At 45.8% G+C, this 23,907-nt stretch overlaps 1 protein-coding gene across 1 annotated transcript in view; it reads right to left on the bottom strand.

Moving 5' to 3' along the window:
* Positions 1–23,907, bottom strand: part of PAX7 (paired box 7) — a 100,394-nt gene that overhangs the window by 47,188 nt on the left and 29,299 nt on the right. The window contains 1 exon segment of the mRNA XM_055705297.1: positions 3,286–3,485. Coding sequence (XP_055561272.1) covers positions 3,286–3,485 — 200 coding nt within the window.

Here is a 23,907-nt window from a genome sequence, read left to right as displayed (position 1 = left end):
TCAAAGCTTCCATTAAATTAGCTAAGTGAACTGCTTAGCTGTTAGACTTAATTTTTAAATCCATGAACACTTGGCATTCAACAGCTTGTTTTCTGGAAGGCTGGAAATGGGAACTTGCAGATGGGCAAGAATTTGTTCAGCACTGGACGATTAGTGTGGACATATGAGTCAAGACATTGCCTTGCACAAAAACAAGTCAGTGGGAATTTCCACTGGTGGCCTCACTGGGCATGGATTTGGCACTGTAATCCTGATCCTTCCGGAAATCCATGGCTGTCTTGTCCCTGGCTATGCTCAATTTGGGATTAACCTTTTAATGGCTCATACTTTGGGGCGTGTTGAAGTCTGAAAGCTGGAATCCTGCTTCTCAACCACGCAAACACCACAGTAACCTTGCTAAAATATTGCTCACCCTCCCGTGATCTTCCTAGCAGATGAGAAACCAGAGCCTGGAACTGCTCCCCACCACCACCCCCTCCTGTTGTTCAGCTTGTGAATTTTATTAGCTGTCAACATGTCAAACTTCCACTTAGCTGGACAGCTGCATGACCAGCCAGACTCTGAGGCCTGACAATAAAGTTTAACAGAGCTATCAGCTTTTCACGTGGAAGAAATTATGGTATGTGAATACTCAGGTATCAGAATGAATGGGACTTAGGTAAGTTCACCTTTGACGTGGTAAAGCAAGGAGAGGTGAGGAGAGGAAGCAAAGAGACAGACAGGCCCATTTATTTTTGTTCAGTGCTTGTACAGTGATTGTCAAAATGGGATTCTAGAGCAGGAATGTTGTGTATGTGATACAGTAAGAAAGCCTGATAGCAACACCCAAGCCGTGATTCAGAGACTTGGGTGCGATCTGGGGATTATTCAGCTACAGCTGCACAGCAGACATGGGGCACCGAGATCCAGAAGACAGATGAAGCAATGACCAGACATCGAGGAGCAGTGAAGGTGGCTCTCAAATCTCTTTTGTGACTATGGGTCACAAAGTACTTTTCATATGTCTGCCTCCCATTTTACATGTTAACATGATAAGCTTTTGGGGACAAGATAAACAGGTAGTTGTTGGCATGGACCTTAACACCCAGAATCCCTAATCTCAGCTGTCCTTATTGTTATTACAGCCACCTTCAATCCAAAGCACGTCTCCTGGCCTTAACAACTCTGTTGAAACAGGAGTAAGACTAAAAGGTGGTAGAAGATTCCCTGCTGGATGGGTGCATGTGTGGATGTGTGTGTGTGTGGTGCTTTTCTTTTTTTCCACAAGAACTTGATTGACTAATGTTTGTAGATCCTGAGAGCCAGTAAAAGATCTGCTCTGATATCCAGAAAATTTTACAAGGGGCGGCAGGCTTAAAAGTGGTGGGAAGAAGCTGACTCTGCCAGGATGTCGGAATGAGAAAGCCATCAGGAATGTGCCTCGGAGAACAGCTGCTACTAGAGCCCTGGCAGGAACCTCCATGCAAGCTGCCTGGGAGCAAGTAGGGGGATTCAGAGATCACAGCTTGAGACGAGGGAAAAGTTCTCTTTATTTATTTATTTAGCTTTCCCTTTCTCTGCTTTTACCTCCATCCCTTCTCCCAGCCTTGTCACAGTGAGGTCAGAATGCTTTGGAAAAGGGAGAACCTGCCTCTGGTTTTTGCACTCCTTGGCACTACAGGGCTTTTCCCTTCCTCCCCAGCATGCCCTCATCACAGCTCATGCAACGCAGGTTTTCTCTCACCCCATGAAAAGGTGTTGCCTAAACTCTGTTCTCCCTTAAAACTCCTTTTTTTCTTTTTCAGTCTGTTTCCCACAGAATTTTTATTCCTCCCTTAACATCTTATGTCCATCTACACAAATAAGAGCAATTAGAAACAGAATATGCAAAACAAAAATGCAGGAACTCACTCGTTCCAACTTTTTGTAACTTAGTCACCTTAATTAGCCAATTTGCCAGGCTCCATCCACCTATGAACCTACACAGCTAGCAAATTAATACAATATTACTACTGAATGCTCTGGCATGGTCTTTAGGCTAAGGTCAAAACTAGAATCAGTTTAAAGTTTGCTAGATTTCCTTTCTGCAGTCTCCGTAGCCAAATTGTGAGGGATGATGGATTCAGGAAAATCCAGTACCTCTGAAGAGAAAGCTGGAGGGAGGTGAGGGGGCATCTGCTGCAGTGCTGTGACCGGCTTAATACTTCTTTGGGAAAGAAGGCTAAAAGGAAAAGTCCTTAACGAACGTCCCAGGTGTGTGGGGGAATATCCATTCCCAGACAGCTGGGGGAAAACAGCAAAACTTTTGGCGGTTTTGGCTTCTGAGCAAGCACATCAAGCTCATTATCCTGAGAACCACAGAACAAAAAAAAGCCTGTTTTGTTTCAGAGGAGCTGGTTAATTGACTGTTTCCCTGTCATAAGCCTGGAGTGCTCTTTCCCTCCTCTCTCAGTGCCTGCAATTCAACTCTCGGCTGCGTGCACAGAGATCCCGTGCTTAGCCTGAAACTTAATCGCGCTGGCCACACGGAGGACGGACTGCTGGGGTCTCCATTTCACTTCTTTAACGCAGCACAATCCCCAATCCCTCCCCCTTTCCTTCCCTTTCCCCAAGGGACTCTATTATACCCCCCGATCTGTTCACACTCCTTATCCCTCTGCGTGTTTGCACACACTGCTGACCCAGCCTTTATCTGGAAGACATAAGGGTCTCTGTGTGGAGTTCCCACAAGGGCTATTAATCGTGTAGATGTCAGAGTCCCCTGGCTCCAAACCCTCCCTTCCTGCTCCTCCCCTCTTCTTCCCTCCCCCCGCCCTTTTTGTGCTCTCTGGAGATCGAGGAAAAAAAAGTTTTATGAAAATTCACACACAGAACTTGCAAACTTTGCAAAATATGATCTGCTCCCTTGGGCAAGGTTGGTCAATGGTGTGATTTCTCCTAAAACACCAAATACAAACATACACACACACTGCTTCCTCCTAGGCAAATGGAGGAATTTCCTCCAACAGAAAACAGAGCTAAATGCCTTGCCAAGTTAGGGAACATTTGGCTCCTGGTCCCAACCTGGATGGAAACCCTCCAGGTGGTACCTCTGCAACAGGCCAAATCCAGATGGCATATCTGCAAATCCATGGGAACCTGCAGAACTGCATTTCAGTCTCTGATCCTTGTGGATGCAGCTCTAGAGAAAAGAAGTGTGTCCACACTACTGCTTTTCAACACCCTCAGCCCCAGCACTCCTTCCCCAAGGTAAACAAGAAGCTGTGCCACCAGGCTGACTTGCCATGCACTGGCTCTAGTCCTTACCTGCACTCGGGCCTCGGTAAGCTTGGTTCTCTGAGCTAGCTCCTCTCGTGTGTAGATATCTGGGTAGTGGGTTCTCTCAAAGGCTTTCTCCAGCTCCTCCAGCTGCTCAGCGGTGAAAGTGGTTCGACTGCGGCGTTGCTTGCGCTTCAAAGGCAAGTCTGGTTCAGATTCAACATCAGAGCCTTCGTCCAGCCTGTTACCTGGGGTGGGAAAGAAATGGGAGATGAGGCTTGTATGGTTAAAAGCCATACAGAGAAAGGCTGTTGGAAGAGTTAAGCAGCCCAGCAAAGTAATCTCAGTTCTACCATGATGGTGTCCGTGAAAACAAACACTCTGTGTATGATACATCTACCAGTTTTATGATGTTTCTGTAGTTTCCTGTTATTATTTTTTCCCCACATTGTAAAAAAGACAACCTATGAAAATCAGAATGGTTTGCCGGAAAGGAATGGCTCAAAGTCCCCTATTACTGAGACAGAACTTCACTTGTTGCCTTCAGTTATTTCAAGAGATTTCTATTTTTTATTTTAAATTACTGTTTCAGAGTTTACACTAAAAAATGTGGAAGCTGAAATGAGCACATTAAAATGTCAATACACAATGTGTTGGCTTGTGCAGCCTAATCCTCTTGTGTTTTGTCAAGTGTTTAAGATTTCAACTTTTTAAAACCAACTTAGAAGGAAAAAAAGAAATATTAGGAATTCGTACAGCTTGGAAGAACCTTTCCAGCCCCTCTTCACCTGTAGGTTGGGCTGCCCAGAGGATACAGTTAAGTTCCTCCTAACTTCCCAAACTTCAGCAGCAGTTTTGCACAGGGCCAGGCTCCTACAGCACTAAGACACTATGACAATCCTTTACCAATGTCTAATTGATCAGTCGCTTCTTCCACCTTCACTTGCCCTGGACCTCTGCCTTTCCCTTCACCCTGCCTTAAGCCCAGCACCACATCTATTGCCTTCTGAGGCCCTTATCAAACCCAAATGAGGACAGCTGGAATAAGTAAGTCCAGTTTTGCTCTTTTGGGTTTTTTTTTTTGTCTGGAGATAAAGGAGAAGGCACTTCATTGATATGCACCAAGCTTACAGTCAGACTCAGCAGATTTGAGAGGGGACGCAGCAAGAACGGTGTTAGCTGCGACTCTGGTGTTTGCCAGAGGCCTCTCAGGGAGCAAGGCTTGGGTTTCAAAGATGTGCGATATGCAGGTTATAGGTTCCCTGCAGTCAGATGTTGATGTATGGAGGATCTCAGCCAGGCCAAAACTTTATGTCTGCCTTTGGGACAGTGAAAAATGTGCCACTGGTTCATGGCAGCAGAGAAGGAAGAGTATGATATATGAAACCTTTCACCTAGGTGACAGATCTGGCCTCTGTCACATTTTCCTTCTCTCTCATGAAAATAGGAGACTCATTAAATGCACACTTATTTTTTTTCCCCTACCAAGCTTGACCGCTGTCTTTCAGAGTGACTGCACAGGCAGACTGAGAGCCAGAATCTCCCTGAACACTGTGCTCACAGTGAAGTATTTCTTCTTTGGGGTGGTAAACCTTTGCTAATTTAGAATTAAAGCAGGACTTACATATGCTCATCTCGATGATGAAGTCCCCTAAAGTTACTAATAATGTTTTTCAGTCCTCTCTTTTTGTTCAGCTTCTATACTATCATCATCCAAAAATCTGCCTTTTTCTTTTCAGAGCTGGGAACAGCAGCTGTGACTTCCCCAACAGCTGCTCGAGAGTGGCTGCAGTCTGAGGAGTACGAGGCAAATATCCCATCTGAGCTCACTTGTTTATACTGAGATCATCACAAAACGCCATTGCATTCAGCTTGCTACAATACAAAAATGCTTTTATGTCTTGGGGCTTCATAGGGAGGATGCGGTGTCAGAACTCAGCTAACTACAGTTGCACCAGAGTCAGAGAAACTCTGCTGCAGAGGAGTGGATGGCTTGTTTTGGGGGCAAACACATCACCTTGAGAGGTGTTCCCTTATTCTAGCTCTGGCTTAGCAATACATAGGGTCTTTACACATGCTCAACTTTTTAGGCCAAGAACCTTTTGTTTCTCACTGACATCACTGAGAAATTCACTGTTGACTTCAGAGGAACAGCATCTGTCCCACATTTTAAAGACAGTTTCACTGTACGTAGTAGAAATCTATTACTAAATTAGCTTTTTGGTTATGTCCATTTTCAGGGAAGGTCTAGAGTCTTCAGTGGTGTAAAAGGAACATCTGCACTTGAAAATAACAGCCCTCCACATCTGGCTCCCAGATGATTCAGGGCAGGTAGAAGCACATCTGGACCTTGGGAGTACCATGCCATGCAAAAGCACATCTGGAAACCTGCAGCACACAGTACATTTTTTTTTAAGTTAATCACTTAAGTCACTATTATTGGTTTAATTAGTTAGTATCTTTTCTGGAAATATTTGGTATGAAAAATAGTAAGGACAGAGGTGTGTTTGGGTCCAGGATGTGAGAGGGCCAGTGTGAGAAAGGGGAAGGAAAAATACACTAAGTTAAATGTCGTTTAATTCTGGAGGTGAGTAGGTGAGTATATTTCTTTACAGTTAATACATATTTCCATACAGTTACTATGCATGCTTACTAACAACTTTCGGCTTGTGAGCTCTTTAGCACAGGAATTGTCATTGATGGTATGTTTCACACTGGTGTAACAAAGCCCCAAACTGGTTGGCAAGTACTATGGTGACAGTAATGTCAAAACAACTAAGATCTCACTTCTCCTGCCCACTTGATAGCAGTGCCATAACCATCTACCTACCGCTCACCTGCTTGGTTGGTCCAGCTGCTTACACAGCATCCAGTATCTCCCCAAGGGAAGGGAAAAAAGAAAAAGAGGAGTCTAGAAAAGGATGTGTAACATGTTTCATCACCCACACTTCACTTTGCTCATTTTTTTTCTGCAAAAGTCTGGAAGGGAAAACAGCCAAACTTTCTTCAATATATTTATGCTCCTAATTAAGGATCCCTGATTTGGCCACAAAGTTTTGGGAGACAACAACTGATTGTCATGAGCAACAATCTGTCCTACTCACAGCAGCACCAGCAACTGCACTGGCCATCATGCTGGCTACAGGGTTAAAAAGGTAGAGAGGCAAAACTTGCAATATAAACATTCCTATCTGCAAGTCTCCAAACAGCTCCTGACTGGCATTATCTCCTTTTTACAACCATGGCAGGGATGGCGGAAGTCACCCACCTACGGTTGCCCTGTGAGTCAGGAGCAAAGCTGGGAAAAGAAGCCACAGCTCCTCGTGCCAAGTCCGAGGCTCCAACAACCCAACTACAAAGATGAAACCGAGAGAGCAAGAAAATTCCCAGGGTATGTCTGGAACCAGCTGGTCTTAGTACGATGCAGCTGCTGCTGTCAGACACAGATTCATTAAACAATATAGAAAGTCTTTCAGCTGAGACAGGCTGCAGTACGAGCCTATTATCTAACACATCTATTATCAGGGGGCAGTCTCCCTTACCTGCCTAAGATGCAACTCCAGGATCTAACAGGTCTTTTTCATTCCTAACAGCTGAAATCTGCTGGACAAACCATTGCCATAACTTCCACAAAGTCTCTGTGCAATTAGAAGTTTTATGAAGCTGCAGAAGTAACTCAAGGGGACTCCCTCGCTAGGCAAATCCAGGGGGATTCATCCAAAACGTGAACACTTCATTTTCTGTGGCACATGCCTTATGAAAGAAGGATGGGCAGCAGTGCCAGCAGCATGAGCAGGGGGTGAATCCCCGTTTGCAGCCTCCAGCACAACAGGGCTATTGCCACAGAAGTAATCATTAGCATGTGCCGGTAGCATTTTACACTTACTCAGCACGTATGGCAATGAACACCCTGTAAATATGAAGGTGGAGAAATATCTAGCAGCAGCTTCTTGTGTGGCTTACCAATCGTTAGTTGTGATGAAGGATGGGAAACAGCTAGCTGTCCAATATGCAGGTCCCCTAGGGTAGCATACTGGCTAAAGACTGACAGAAAAGAACAGAATGGAGAGGTGAACAGGGGGGAAATCTCATGGCAGGACAAGTCAGAAAAAAGGAAAAAACTGACAGAAAAGCATGTGTATTACAGGACACACACACTGATCTCATTACATATATATTTATTTTTTTTAAGAGCAATTCTAGCTTTATTATTTAGTGTAACTGCTCTGTAGCTCAGAAAGAAAAAACTCCAACTGCTCAAATCTCTTTGCTTTGCAATACTCTAAGAAATAAGGAGACGTAGGCTTCACTATGGGAACAAAAGCAAGGTTGCCTGTGTGAAAATTCGTAAACTCTTCCCTCTGCTCAGGGGGAGCTATTCAAATGTACAGGCAACTTCTTGAACAGAGACACAACATGGCTCATGCAAGAGGGGAGAGACAGCCGTGTGAAGGGACTTGCTGAAGGTTTGCACGGAGTAATGTCATCCCACATCTTCAGGGAGGATGAGCTGGGAAAAACTGAATAAACCAAAACGGTTCTTTCTCCCTGTGGAAATGAGTGCAGCCAGAGCACGTGTGCAGGTGTGTGTGCAGGCTGGCATTGGAAAGGTGACAAATATAAGCCCAGGCTTGTCCTGGGACCCATTCTAGCATGAGGAAACATGTAAATTATGGCCCACAAACTACATTCCTGAATAATGCTGCTGATTCAGGTTGGGGTACAATTAGCAGGAGCTGGGCAGAGCTCTTTGGAGGGCTTTGAAAGAAACAGAAGTAGACTAGAGCTCAAGCAAAGGAACAAGAAAAACCCTCCATAATTATGGACTGGATGTGTCCTCCCTCTCCCCATTCCCTTCACTCTTCTGTTTCCCTTCCACCCCCTCTGCCTTTCTCCTCTCCACCTCCATTCACTGCTTCTGGGTGCCTCTTAGCCCTGGAGTTAAATTAATCAACAGGATTAGGCGGAATCGGCCACAACAAGACCCTCCAGGCTCAAACTGAGCCCTTGATGCTCTACAAGGACCTGCTGCCTTGTCTTGAAGCACCTTGGTGCCGTCTGGAAGGATTGGCAGACAGGACCAGACATGAAAACGCATTCATTAAAGTGGGGATCGGATTTTGTTAGAGGGTAAAGGGGAGCTGCACATTCTCTCCTTCAGTATTTCTCATCACATTTCCTCTCTCTCTTTCTCTCTTGCTTCCAGCTGCACCATCCTAAAAATTAAATGTGTATTGGAGGGGAGAGTTGAAGAAGGGGGGAAGGGAATGGTTTTGTGAATGGCTTAGCTGTAACTGCACCTTTTGTGCTCCAACTGGCTTTAGCAAACTCACCCATATGCTGCTGGAGCAACGGCGATGCTCCAGAAAACCAGATCTGGAGGTGACTGACTGAGAAGCTAATGCAGCCACAGGGGAACTTGGATTTAATGGCATGACAGAAGTAAGAAAATGTATCTTACTTTGAAGGTACCAGCAATATCTGACCACCCCCACGTTACAGCCTCACACCACCCCCTTCTTCACAATGCTCTCCAACACCAAAGCTGTCATGCTTGGTGGCCCCAACAGCCACCCCTGCATAAACATATGCAAGCACATTTTTCCAGTCCTGCGTGTACCTGAACTTCAGGTACATAACATTACTTCAGGTTATTTTATGCCGGAAGACAATTAAAGAGTCTCTCCGTGGCCTTGAAAAGAACAGGCTTCACCTGCCACATGATGCTTTTGCTGCCTGACGTTCCCTTAATAAAAAGAGTCACATTGCCATGAGACAGTGAGGAGGTACTCCTCTCACAGGCAAAAATATCTCGCAGTTGAGGTTACCTAGTCATGAGGGCCTGAAATAATGATATATTATAGCTGAGAACCCTGCCATGGACTTTGGCTGTAGTACCCCTGTGGAGCAGGAAGGGTGGGACCGCACACCTCACACTTCCCACTGTCCCAAAAAGATGTGGTATGAACAAGGACCACCGAGACGCAGGCATTTATTCACAGAGTATGTCTTTTGTGCTGGACTTGCAGTCAACGGCTTTAGAAGCAAGAGCTGAAGCTCTCCCTGACTTCTTAGCATCTGCCTTTCCCTCTGGCAGAAAGCAAACAAAACCCATCAAAATGCAAACAAGACTATGAAAAGCCTGAGAGAAGGGTGACACAGTGGCAGTGTCACAGGCACAGAATTGGATTGCCTTGATTTTTCTTCCCAATATGAAAACCAGAACACCCTTTTCTCTCTCTCTTGTTGGAAAACGATGAAGTCCTGAGTTCACAATGAGAGAGAGGTGCACATGTGTGCACAGAATAACCCCTGCTCACCTCCAAACCTATTCAACAGCAGGTGGGACTGCAAAGGGAGACAGGTGTTGCAAATTCATCCCTTGCCCCCCTTTCCCTTGTCCAAGCACATTCCCAGACACAAAAATCCAGTAATCGACACAGCACATACAATAAAGCTTGGGTTTCCCCCTCCCTCCCCTTTCCAACCTGTAAACTCCCCATTCTCCAGCATTTGCTCAAGCCTGCGCAGCTGTATTATAGTTTAACATAGTTTAGAGGGCTGTGGTGTGGAGCAGCAGCAGAAAACGAATCACATAATAGTTGATATGCGTTTTAATCAAGTAATTCGGCCCAAGCAGAATGATAGTGCCTGTTGGTAGGGTGCCCTTGAATACCAAACAGACTGGGTAGCAGGCCTAGGAAAATGAAAAAGTCATTTACAGCTCAGCTGGGGACTGCAGCGTTCAGCAAAGCATTAGTGTGGGGGCCTTAGAAGATAAAGGTTTGGGTATTTTCCTTTTTTGGGGGGTTGGGTGGGTTTTTTTGTTGGTTTGTTTTTTAATTCAGGCACTGAACTGGCCAGCTGTAACCAAACCACAGACTCAGCTAATGTCCATTATGGGCTTTACAACCTGGAAATAATACTCACAGTGGAGCTGATGCTTTTGAACAGGGAGGCAGAGACAGTGTGTGTCTTGTCTGTCTGGGGTGAATACAGGAAAGGAGGGAGGGAGTCAAAAAGAGAGGTGTTTCACAGCTGGATAATTCCCTCATCACATCAAATTCTCTACTGAATGAGCAAGATCATATGTGGAAGGAGAAGCTGTAGGAAGGAGGCAGAAGGGAAAGCTGGAGGTTTAATGGATGAAAAGGGAGCGTACACAAAAGGTATCCAAGTATGCGCACCCCTCTGCATGTGGGTGATGGGACACACAGCCAGCAGGATGACCACAGTGAGAACCACACAACCTGTCCTGGCTTGGAACAAAGGATCCAGTGATTTCTCCATGTCTGAATTCCAAAGATTCACCCAGGAGGAGCCCCACATCCACATGCTGGGCTTCAAAAGTCAAAGGTGATGTAATGTATTAAGTTTTACCTGGTTCTGCCTGTCCTACTTCCATGAGCACTCACCCAAAACTTATTTCCCCCCAAGCTCTGTCAGAATTTGCCTCTTAACTCATGGATTGGTTTGGGGATTTTAAGAAAGCTCTTATACAGGGGTATCTCACCTGGCACTTGGCCATGAAATACATATATGCCTCTAAACAAAAAAAATTATTAATTTCTCTTTAGTTAAAATGCTAGTTTGGGATGCACAGAGGTCCAAAATTCACCTCAATTTTCCACTATAAAAATCCCTGCATCTCCTTGAACAAGCGCCTTAGCTTTCTGGGCTCAGTTCTAGCCAGGTTCACAGGTATAACAAGTGGAGCACATTTTAGAAAGAAAAAGCTAGAGACCCTGTTTTCCTTGGAACAGTCATCCATCACCAAAAGCCTCTTGCCAATACGAGGCTTTGCACTGAGTGAAGATATACCCAACAGCTCTCTCTGCATTCCTCTCTGTATCAATGGCAGCCATTCCAAGTAACTCTGTTCAGCTTGGAATGTACCTTTGCCTTCAAGCTGGAAGCTAAACTCGATGAAGGCTTTTCCAAGCCCACAAAGAAGAAGGAACTGCATCCCTAACCAGATGCTCTTTCAATAATCCAAGCCATGCATACAGACCAAGCAAACTCCTTTGCTGACGTACACCAGTGCTGTTCTGGTAAAAGCCAAGAAGCTGTACTTATTTATCTTGGTGGAGGGATCTGGCCCCGGAGGCTCCATCTACTCTGCATGTGAAAGTAGTAAGAGACATCAGGACCCCAGCAAATCCTAACGCAAATCAGGGTCTGGCAGCATAGGTACCAGCTGCAGTGCCCCCACGCAAAGACACATGGTCACAAAAAACACAACATATTCTGTTCCTTGCGAGTAGTGAACAAAACCAAATCATCCAGAACATTTGAAGGAAGATAGGGAGGGAGGGAGGGCGAAAGAGAGTATGTCTCCAACAGCCTTTGTTAATTCCCAGCACTGGCCTGAACATAAACAGATGGAATATCCATCAACTCCAGTCGTCTTTTCTTTTCTTTCAACTTTTTTCTAGTTCTCGCCTCCCTGCCCCCTCCACCCCTAACACTCTTTCTTCTGGCTTTTGTTTGGCCTTTTAAAGAACCCCGAGGTAATGAGGCCTGCCCCAACTCCCCAGCACATCTGTGAAGTCCATAAAAGGCCCCTTTTTCACTTCAATATTCATAGCCGCGTGCTTGTGGCAGGCGCAGGATCCAGCGGAGGGCTGTACGAGAGGGACCGCAGGGGCTTGCTGGCTCCTCTACTTGAATTGAAATGATGTAGTTAGATGTAGAGAGGCATCAATAGTGCTCCCAAAACTGAGAAGCAAAGGGAGACCAGCTGAGATACAGGGGGAATAAAGAGGCAGGGAGAAGAAAAGTCTGTTCACTTTCTCTGGAGTTTTCCCTTTTTTGCTTTCTTCCTTTTTCAGCATCATCTCTCCAGTTCCCTTGAAGCAATTTCTCATAGATACAGGGAAGCTGATGGACCCACTCCAGGGTCTGAGCTGCAGACCAGAACCCAGAAGAGGTACCCAGGATGCTGGAAGCCTGCTAGTACTAAGGATGGGAGATCTGATCCTTTGATAACTGCCTTGATTTCCAAGTTAAAGCAGCAGGTCAACAGATTACCTGGCCTGCACCATATGAAGCATTGTATTGCAAGAAGGACTAGTGGGTATATGGTACCTGTGGTCAAAAAAACAATAGGTGACTGACCAAAGGGTAAAATTAAATGTTTAGCTTGGTACTCTGTGTTTTGTTGCAGCACTTTTCCTGGCAGAGGTACTCAGCGCTTGCCTGGGGCAGCAATATGGCATGGCCCCAACTCAGCCAGCAGCCTCTCCTGCCGGTGCTCAGCTTGAGCCCCTGACTCTCACTCGCTAAGTTCATGCCATGCCTTGACCAGGCTGCAGTTCCAGCTGGGGGCCAAGGAAATGCAAGGAAAGCCCAGTGATGCCCAGCTTGCTGTAATCCTACTCTTTGTGCTCCAGCCCTGCCCGTTTTCCCCCAACAGCAAGTGTACATAACATCGCAGCCGCTGTAGTAAGGGGGCGAACCTCTAGGAGCCTATTACACCAGTTTGCCTCCTCATTCTGAGCACAATACAGTGTCTAACTGCTCCCCACAAGCGTTACGACCACCCTCCAAGGTTGCCAGGAGATACAAGAACCGTAATAGAAAAGACACTGTACTATTCAAACACCTTTAGGAAAACAACACTCAGATCCACAGGAGAGAGACTCTGAACTGACCCTGTACAACAGGCACCTCTGGGCAGTTTTGCCCTTATACCTCAGTTCTCACCTTGGGAAACCTGTGTGCTTCTATCCCAGACCCAATCCCCCATACTTCATCTATCCTAGTACTTTTTACTTCATAATTTTCCCAAAGCTGACTGAGCAGAAGCACCATAGCTATGTCTCAGATGCTGGTGATACCTAAGCAAAAGTTACCTTTCCCCAGATCTGGGCTGGATTCCACTTGGTACGATGCGTTCATCAGCACATCACGTATGCACAGACATGCCATCTCAGATGTCTAGCATCCTAGTGAGGTGCACAAATCCAGGTTTCACAGTTTCTCATCTGTGACAACCTCTGCTCCCCCTGGCTTTGTCCCAGCATAGCTCGTGTACTTGAAGTACTGCCACCCCTTCTGTTCCAGCTCTGGGCCCCACACGCTCTGCCAGCACATCTCAATCTCAGCCGATAGCTGCCTGGCTATTCTTACCCTGGTGTCCCTGCACAGCTCTGTCCTTGCTCCTCCATCCCAATTTGCAACACCCTCTTTTATTTTCATCCTAAACCCCTATATAGCTCTGCCAATGGCCCTTAATCTTGTCCTGTAGTTCCTCTGCTGTTCCAGCCCTGGGCCTCCCTGGCTGGATACATCAAGTTAAAGACCTTTCAATATAAGACTCTTTCAGGAAAGATAAACAAATTTAACCTCATAAACCTTTCCCAATCCTGAAAAACCAGCCCGTGAGAATGAGGCACCAGAGACCACTTAACCACACATGAGAAACACATTCCTCCTGCTGTTTGCAAGCCCTGCTTCATTTATCTGAATGTCAGACCGACTGCCTGAAGCCAAGAGGTGTGCGAGAGTGGGCACGAGCAACCACTTCACTTCCTTCACTTTGTCCTCCACCGGGTCTGTGAAAACAGAGGGACGCAGCAGAAGTCGTTAACGCAGTTGTCCTTGGAGAACATCCAATTCTTTTTCCCCTCTTCAGCTTCCTTCACTTTCCTGTGTCCTTATGCTTTTTTATTTACATAGATACACACACAATATATACACAAACATATGTGTATATATATGCACACATCCTCTCTCGCTTCACTGCTACTTCCACTTGCTTTCCTGCTCTCTCTGCTGCACTTCTGCTGGCTCCTCCATCTTTCTCCCTGTATTTATGCCCCTCCCCTGCCTACTTTTCTCCCAACACACACAAACAGTCACAGCTTTACATTAATTTCAGCCCACGGAGAAAACACCAAAGTACGTGACTGTAAAGAGCTCCAGGAGAAAGGACCCACAAGCAGAGCGTGCCCCTTGTCAAGCTGGCCAACAGCAACTCTGGCTGCCGCTGAAAATGTGTTGAGAAGCTGGACTGTGACATTCGCCTGCAATTGAACCCCTCTGCTTGTCTCTGCTGTTTGCTGCTAGCCGAGCCGGGAGAAGAAAGAGAAGAAAGAAAAGTATAGGGAGGAGAGAATGCAAGTGACAGAAAGAAGGATTGAATGAAGGAGTGAAAAGAAAGAAAGATATCCCTGCGCCGCTTGGTCCTTTATCAGCCCTGTCATCTGGTGCAGGGCCCTGTTCGCATTGTCTCACCTTGGACAAAACAAAAAGGCGTTTTTGTGCAGATTCCTTTAGAGCTGCCAGAGCCCGCACCTTAGGGGGTCGCTAAGGGCTGAATGTGCAGCTGACAGCCCTACGCAGCCCGATGTGATATCAATAAACTCCGACACGTCAACTCTTCAGCACAGCTCATGTGGAAGGTACGGCTTGAATATTAAAACCCCCAGCGGCCGGGAAATAAGCTTGGGGCGGAGAGGGGGAGGAGGTGGCTCAGAGCAAGATGAGGTCGACAAGCGAGGGGGCTGCACGAGCACAAGCAAGGACAAGGCAGCCAAAAGGAGAGACACCATTACAGATCTGCTACCTGCTGTCTCTGTAACTGCTTGCTGTCTTTTTGCTTTTATCCTTGACCACCAGTAAGGACAAGAGGCGTACAGACTGATACAACAGCTTCTGCTACAGGTCCTGGGACAGGGATTCTCCTCGAGAACCAAAGCGGAGAGGAGCTCAACAGCCAAACCAGAACCTGTGCTCACCTGCTTGGTATTGCATCCTGCCCAGCAGGCATTTGCTTCAGAGCAGGCATGGTGTACACACACGTGAGCAAATATACTACCTCTTCATGCACTGCTGTTTCTTATATGATGGTGCTCAAAGGCATCCATCAATGACAGAGCCTCAGTTGTCCTGCCAGCAAAACTTCCACTCCAGAGTGACAAGCCAGGCAACAGAAGTGCCTGTTTTGCTGACTGGATCAGCAGCAATTTTTTTTATCCATTTCTGATACTATAACAAGATGCTTTCCCAGAGGAGTAGGCACAGTACCACCACAGAAGTACTGGTGGCCTTTCATGCCTGTTAGCACTGGCTACAAAATGTTCCTCTGCTGGCACTTTCCATCACTAGGTTCCAGAGTGAACATGCCCAGCTGAAATAAGAGAAGCAGCTTGCTCCAGGAGAACTGAACTATGTTAAGCTCAGAGCCAGCTAGGCTCTCTGAAGACTACATAATGTCCCTTAGTGCTGATGAAGGCAGGACACAACTGTCCCATGAGGCCACCATCAAGACAGAAGTAAGTTTCGAAGTCTCCAGCCCTATGGAGTTTTTTTCAGGAGGTAGATAGCTATATATGCATGATATTCTGTGGGGTTTATCTGCCAAGTATTTCTCAGGATACATGACTTCATTCTTTAGGTATTTTAAAATGTAACAAGGGATCTTTCAGGAGCTCAGGATGATCTCTTTCCCTCTTGGATTGTGATCCTATGAGGCAACTGTGCCCTGACAGACATGGAGCATAAGCTGAAACCTTTCACAACTCCTTCTTGCTTAGGAATTCAAGATGAGGAGCAAAGTCAAAAACATTTCCCACCATCACTAAACCAGAAGGATGTGTGCAGCAGAGCTCTGCTCTTACCAGATGGAGACACTGAATACGTGGGGAATGATGTTTCAGCCTGTCAGTCACAGATGGGAAGAGGTATTTCTGCTACCAAATCTATTTTGGTTAGAACTGTGCAGGTCTTGAGTTTTTCAGTTTAACAGTCAAATCCCCCAAATGCAGGGAGATGACAGTGTTTCAAGATAATCTTAAAGAATGTCTGTTTGACTGGACTGCTTGGTTTTGTGTTTGTTTTGTTGTTTGTTTTTTTTAAATAAAGAATCAAAATATTTTAATCTAAGGTAGTAGAAACATTTCAGCTGACCTGAAACAAAAAAACCTTGCTTCGTTTTCAAACTATTTGATCATAATTTTTTTTTCTGTTAAGGAAAGGCAAGGAATCAGCTTCATTTCAACATGAAGTTGCAATTTGAAAAGGCACTGAAAACCCCTTTTATCTTTTGATTCCCCTCCCACATGTGGCCAATGGTCCTGCGGTCTTTGCAGAGGCTTCTGGTCTTGCTTTAGTTCAGTTCTGAGCACATGCCCTTTGCCAGTCGCAGAAATCAAGACAGCCAAGAGTTGGTACCATGTTGTTTAGAGACATGATGTCTCTAACATCAAACTGTTGGTTCCCCTGTGACTACTGCTGTGCAGAAGGGAGAGCATTTGTGTGCCTGGCTCTCTGGGACCTGCACAGACACATGCAGCCTTCTGTGGTGTGAGCTAAATTCTGGCAGTCAGGCCAGCAAGGTGGCAGGCATGTGAAAAATATCTCATGAGCTACATGTAGGACTGGCACTGTGAACAAAAACAAATTCTGAGCAAAATCAGCAAATAAAATAGATACTAATGACACCCACTTGGGAAAAAAAAAAAAAAAGTCAGAACCCCCCAAAAAAATACTTGAAAACCAAGCAGTGAAGTGTTACAAGAAGAAAATTCTCACCCTCAGCTTGAACGGACAGAGCAAGTGCACAAAGTGTCACAGGAAAAATATTTTTCCAGCTACTGATGAGCCCACATGAGAATCACTCACCCTTCAAGGGGCCCGGTAATATGTAAGTTAGTTCCACGCCATGTACAGTTTTGAAAGCTGAGCACTGACCATGCAAAAGCCTAACCCCTTTCATCCACCCCTTCTTCCCAACCAAATTTTACAAACCAGAGAAAATTAGCTGGAATGTTTAATGAACCTTTTGATATTCATACTTCTTCAGCTGGTAAATAATTTCATTCTGCACGCTGAGGACATTGAGGGTGCAAGCACGGAGATTTTCCTCTTGGGATAGGGTAAGTTGGCTTAGCTAAATTAAGAAATTACCTCCCCCTGAAATTTGAAACACTTCAAAAATGCAGTTGTCTGAATTGTCCAGATTCTGTGTTTCAGAGTGTGAAACAGTATTAACTGTGATTTGTATTTCTGTAGTTCCTACAGCCCATAACTAGGGTTTGGTAGGGGGGTTGCACCGTACCGAAGCAAACATGGACAAGCGATGGCAGGAGGACAAGACGAGGGAACTAGATGGTGGAAATTCATTTTCACTGGTCTGAGTCAATATTGGAAATAACATTTGGATGCCCTGACTCCCAGATGGCTGCTGGTTGATCCTTTGTGAACTACAATGCCAAAATAAAAAATCATGACTTACTCTGATTCCTTGCCAGATGTGCTGCCTAACTCCTATATCAAGTCCCAAACTCCTGCTTAGGTGAAAACATACCTTTTTTGCAAGACACCGCTCTGCTGAGTATCACCTGCAGCTCTAACACATTATTCAAGTAATTGATTAGCCTGCCCTTCTTACTTCAACACTTTCCTCCATGCCTAAAGATTCCCATTTCATGCTTCAAAAAATCCCAGAAGAGAACAAGCTCTGGGGTTGCATGAATTTACTGAACAGCGCTGGAGCTGTTAGCAGCAGGGACAAGGCAGACCCCTCTACTAACCAGCAAGCAGAGCATCCAGATGCCATCTAACAAATCCAACAGGTCAGCAGAGGTTTGAAATCCAAGGCGCCCTTTGAAAACTAGAGTGTTTATTTGTTTTAATGGATGTTTTCTAAACAGCACAACAGAGAAGCCAACATCAGAACAACTTTATGCACAATGCAAAATGAACTATGCATTGGGACAGTTGGAAGAGTAAACAAGAGCCCTAGACTTGAAGCCTGAGCAAAGCACAAGCTGAAGAGCTGGATGGTGCTACTTCGATATTAATTTTAACCCCGGGTGTGCTGTAGTTTCGGTGGGGAGAAACCCCACTGGGATATTCAAGCATTGGGCTCCAACTGGCAGCAGCGGGAGCCGAGCCCTGTTCTGGGAATGGCAGGGCTGCCCCAGGTCATGTAGCCACCGTTCCACTCCCCACTGCGAGGGGCCCCAGCACTGGATATTTGCAACCGGCTTTAGCGTCACAGTGGGAGCTGGAGAGGACTTACCAGCCCTTTGTGATGGATACGCTTTTCGGTCCAATGCTGCCAGCGCTATCGCTATTAGAAATGCCACCAGAATACAGGATAGATTTTCCACTCCCTTCTCATCCATTATCTTATCTGTCTGTATTGTCCCCTGTTTGGTATTGGGCTCAGGGACAGCTGACACACACAGACACAACTCAAGAAGTTCCAGCAAGCCTTGAACCTCGTCGCACGGGCCACGACTGGGTCTTTTAAAGGCATGCTTTGCACACTGTGTCTCTGCGATCTGCGCGAGATGCTGATATTTCTGGGAAAAACTTTTAAAGCGTGGTGCATGCCCCACACCTACTTAGTATTAGGTGGAGGCACCCATCTCAAACCAGCAGAGACTGAGTACTCCCTTTGTACCTACGAACAATCTTCCCCTCGCATTGATGATTAAAGATTATCCATGCACTGCTGACTGCACGGGAGCTTTGCCACAGTAGGTGCTGTGTGGAGCCATGAAAGCACATGGTAGTACCTGGTCCACAAGTGAATACCAGCAAAATCCAGCATATGTATATACATTTCAACAGCCTGGTCACAAATGTTCACACTTAGCTAAATTCATAACAACCATCTATAGCCAGTCTTAGCAAACCCATAGGAATGGCACAGATTTTTCTTTACTAGAAGCGCAATCTAACATTTATATTATTTTATATTCTTGCAGAATTTCACTGGGATTAATTTCATTCCCAGAGGGCAGAAGAGTTTCTCTTCCAAAACCTGCAATTTCCATCAAAAACATGTACAAACTTAGATCAGGTACATATTTTTATATAGCTAAAAAAATTAAACACTATTAGCAAAAATAAGAATTTTTAGGCACAGAAATAATTATATTTAGTTTTAAAATACTTTCTTAGTCCATACCAATGCTACATTAAAATAATTCCTTATAATTCACTATCAATTTTCACAAAACCTAACTTACTTTCTTTAAATTTTAATCCATTCTAAACACTCAAACTTCAAAGTTTTTGTTGATGGTACTCAAGATATTTCCCAAACCTGCACAATGTCACCCTCTGCTGACGCATTCAAATAGAAGTTTTTATAACAAAAGAGATAAACGGTCAATTTGATCCAGTATCCTGCCCCTGACAGCTCCCAACACTAGGTACTTCCCGATGGAGACATAGGCTACTCTGTCATTATCTCCTGCACCATTACTTCTGTTGAGTGAAGGCTAATCTTCCCAGTGCCAGTTAATTCATGGCTGAGTCATGCAAAAACCTGCATTGCTTTTTTCATTAAAAATTATTATTTGGTATGTAGGATCAAACCAGGGCACTACTCAAAAGTTCAGCTGCTATCTAGGACAACTGGAGCCTGAAAATCCGGGCTGGAAAAAAGTCTCCCAAGAACTGCAGAACAATCAACATTTGAAAGACATTTACATAAATAAAGAAGCAGGGGATACAAACAGCTCATTACTTGCCAGCAAATTCTGCCATGAAAAACTGGAAATCTGAGCAGAGTTAGAGGCTGTCTAAATAAGGTCATAAATAACTATTCTTTATTAGAAAAGCTTTCAAATTCATGAAACAAGGCCTGAGTTTGCTTGCCGATCTTCATCCCTCCTCAGCTTACTCTGCAGAGGTGCTCACTCAATTGTTTTGTTTGCCTTCACGAAGATTGAAGCCGATTTCACACTGGTCTCTTAGCACTTTCTAAACCCTGTTCCATAAGCTTTAATTTGAGATGGAAATTATAGTCAAATGCTTTCATCTGGTACTTACTGAGTCCAAAAGGCCAGGTAAATTTAAACAGAGCAACATATATGACTTACTAGCAAAGGTACACACCTAAATAAAGATGGTGAAAAGCATGGTAAAGGTTAGAAAACTACATACTAATAATAGCTGGACCTTCTTATATGCTTACATATTCTGTGCATGATACCTAAGGATCTGGCCAGACATGGAGAACAGAAATACGACTGGGGTAAGTACTAAAAGGGATAAATATAAATTACAGGTATTTGAATGAAATTGTGGCTCTGAAATTCTCTGTGACTTCAAAGTGCCATTGACAGAGGCATTTACTGCACTTGTGTCCTGCTGTAGTGTTGAGCCAGTGGGCTCTGTGCTGTTGTTTTGTAAGAGAGGGGTGGGATTTATCCTCATAAATGTTCTGGAGTTAGAAACCTTGCTCCAAAGTAACTGTCACTTATCAGGGGTGCAGTGAATGTAGGCAGAAAGAGAGATACAGGGGACTACATGCCTGGTGGGTGGACAAACAATAGGTGAGGTTTCCTTTTAACCTAAAAATTGTCAGCAGCTGGAGAAGAGATAAAGTGGCAATGACTGAAAACAAGAAGTGTACTTTAATCAATATTTTAGTACCTCAAAATAAAACAAGAGGAGGAGAGAAAAAAAAAAAAAAAGTCTGGATCATCCGTCACCACAGGCCAGCAGAGCTGTCATGAAATAAATAAATGGCCTGGATTGTCTGCAAGGGTGACTCCAAGTCAGTGACATTGATCCACATGTCCATCTGGCTGAAAACTTGTTTGTGGGCTGACCCTTCACTTGGTGAAAAGTGCCTCCTATGGCTCCTTCTGCCCATCATTGCTCTCTCCTTTCCCTCAGTCAGAGATAATGAAGTTACAGAGCTCGCCAAGAAGGCAAGGAGGTTGCTGGGTTTTTTTCCTAACCCTTCAGCTCCCTCTGAAACAAACCCAACAACAACTCAGCTGGTCTTCTTCTGTTATTTTTGTTGGAGAGACTCCCCCAGACCCCCCTCCCTATGGATCTGCTGCTAATAAGAGTCGTGTAAGTTTGTTGTACACCTGCCAAATTTTCAGATGGGACAAGGAGCCAGCTTGCAGGGTTTTCCTGGACAAGAAAGCCTGCAAGGGCAGGCAGGAGTGCAGCAGTACCTGAATGCTGGGGTTAGAAAACATGACAGGAACTGCCCTGCACTGCATCACCATGGTGGGAGAAGGAGTGAGAATAAAAGAGTTGGAGAAGTATGGAGGAGCACATGAATATTAGCACTCAGTGAGGAATGCCCTTGGACAATATTCAAAAGCAAACCCAGCTCCTGCGGCATGCTTTGGGGAGAGACACAGCGGCTGAACCTAACATGATGTTTACTGTTCACCGCTCTGATCGCAAAGCACAGACTTTGGCTGTACTAGTACCTGGGGCTGTACAGACACATGAGCACAGAGCACAAGAAAGGAAGGAAAGCCCAGAAAGGGCTAAACTCACACACCAGCAAACCCAGACACCACAGAGAGCACTGCCTGGAGGCAGCCAGCAATTTCAGCACAGACTGCAAGAAGGGGTCTGACCTTGCCAAGGCTGTCACAGGGTCCCCAAGGCTGCCGCAGTAGCACCGCGCTGTGCCTGGCCAGCTCTCCCGAGCACTGGGCCCCACTGCCCTGCGGGCTGACCACAGCCAGGCAGCTCCCGTGGCCCACACCACCACAACCAGCCCACACCAGGGCTGCCCTGACTGGCTACCTGCTCACATTAGGGCTGTCTTAACCAATTACCCACATCAGGGCTGACTGACCCTGCCACAGCCACTACACTGAGCCCGCAGAGCAGAGCCCTGCCTCAGCCCACAGCCACCCCGCTCCCCTCAGGTGCAGGGGGTGCTCCCATTGGCTGCCCTCGCTGCAGGCCCACCCCCTGAAGGTAGCCCAGCCAATCAGGACTGACCAGGCACCTGGGTGTGGTGGAAGGTGCCAGAAGCAGGATTTACCTCAGGTGCCTGGCAGCCATGACGGCAGGGACGGGATGGCTGTTCCCTGAGGGACTCAGTGCCCATGGTGGCCTGGAGAAGGGTTGAAGGGGTAGAAGAAACTCCATTTTCCTTTAGCTGACAGCAGGCAGGGCCCTGCATTAGCTTCCCTCCAGCCTGAAGGCAGAAGGGGGTTGGGAGCACCTGAGGCGTCCATTTGCTGTGAGGGAGCGGAGGGCAGCGCCACATGCAGGCCCCTCAGCATACCTGACCTGGAGGGTGATGAGGAAGGGGACACAGCATATGGATTATACCCACGTTATAGCATCATACCTGTGCTGTTTCAATGAGAGGGATGTTTGGCCTGTGTGCACAAACTGTGGCCTCTGGGCTGCTGTGTACATCGCAGTGGGATCGGGGGGGTGGTGGGCAGGCAGCCATGAGCTGACGGCAGCTTGAGGGGGGCACACCGAGTTAAAAAAACAAGGCAGGAAGAGTTTTGGGGAAAAGGTGGTTTAAGGGACTAATCTCTGAGATTTAGGAAATAGTTCACAAGGGGTGAAAGAAACGGGAGAGGAGAGGCTGAGGGGTGCAGGGAGTGAGGCCAGGCAGTTGTAATTGGGGTAGATTGCACAGGTCCTTACACAGAAAAAGCCAGATTTTGATGTCTCCCTGAAGAGAGATGCTTGCACAAAGGCTTGAGGAGAAGATAGATTTTAGCAGAATAACTTTGAATAACCAAGAAGCCAGGGAGGAAGAAACTCAGGAGCAAGGAAAAAAAAAAAAAGACTTAGTAGTTCATCTCCTGCACACGTCCATCAGCACAAGGCTGTTCTTGCCAGTAGGAACTTTTCCTCCTAGAGTCAATAGTTAAATTTAAGTCCCAGCACTTTCCCTAGCATCCAAATGCCGCAAGAGAGGGAAACCGGACAGTCCGACTTCACTAACCGCTAAGTCCTAAAATTTCTTTTTTTTTTTTTTTTTTTTTTTTTTACCCCCCTGTCCCTATTTCTTTTGATTCAGACAAAACTCCCTCTGAAGTTGAGTGGACCAAATACGAGGGCATTTACTCAAAGCTCAATTCAGATGTCACTGGGGGTAAATCTCCATAATGCCAGCTGGCGCTTGCTTGAGTGAGCAGTCATTACTGTCTAAGTCAGCCATCCAGTAAAACCTGAACCGGGCCCACAGGAGATGTAGTAGTAAAGGGACAAGCCTGATACTGAGGAAAATGGGGTTCAGAGCACCATAGACTTTTATTTAATTAAAGGTGAGCTGTTTAGCATCTGTGTTTGCAAGCACGGATCACAACAGTCCCCAAGGAAAGGCAGTTTGCAGATACTGTGGTAATAAGGCCAAGCAAGCAGCATTCCCCATAAATTGTACCAACTAAGACAATTCAGTTTGTGTCACAGCATCCCGATCTGGTCTGTTGAGTTGTCTGCAGAGAGCTTTAATCATAATTTACGGAGGCTAAGTGCCTAAAAGTGAACCCATTTAAAAATCACAGGCTCTGTTGAAATTAGCGGTCTGCTGGTTTAGAATGGTTAAAAATATGTCTCACAGGCTGCTAGGAACTGAGTGAGATGTCCTTGATTATTTTTTTTTTTTTTTTCCTCACTCTGCAGGCAGGACCTCATGGTTATTTCTTCCAGCTTAAACAGTATAGGACACATTAAAACAGAACAAAGCAAAAAAGCCCAAACCGAAAACCTCGATGGTAGGAGGGGGGGAAAAGTTAGCAAAAACTCAATGAAGGCAACAGCCGTTTCTTCCCGCCTCAGGTCTGATTCAATCAGGTCTTTCAAAAGAAACTCCTGTCACCACAAACTGCCTTTTCATGCCAGATTCCTCCGGCTCCCCCTCTCTGCCCCATCCCCTCGACTTCAACAGCACCGATCAATCTCCAAGCGACACCCTGC

This window comes from Falco cherrug, chromosome 3, assembly GCF_023634085.1.
Source record: "Falco cherrug isolate bFalChe1 chromosome 3, bFalChe1.pri, whole genome shotgun sequence".
In the NCBI taxonomy this organism is placed as follows: Eukaryota; Metazoa; Chordata; class Aves; order Falconiformes; family Falconidae; genus Falco; species Falco cherrug.
Note: the sequence above shows the minus strand (reverse complement) of the source record. Positions and strands in the feature narration are given on the sequence as shown.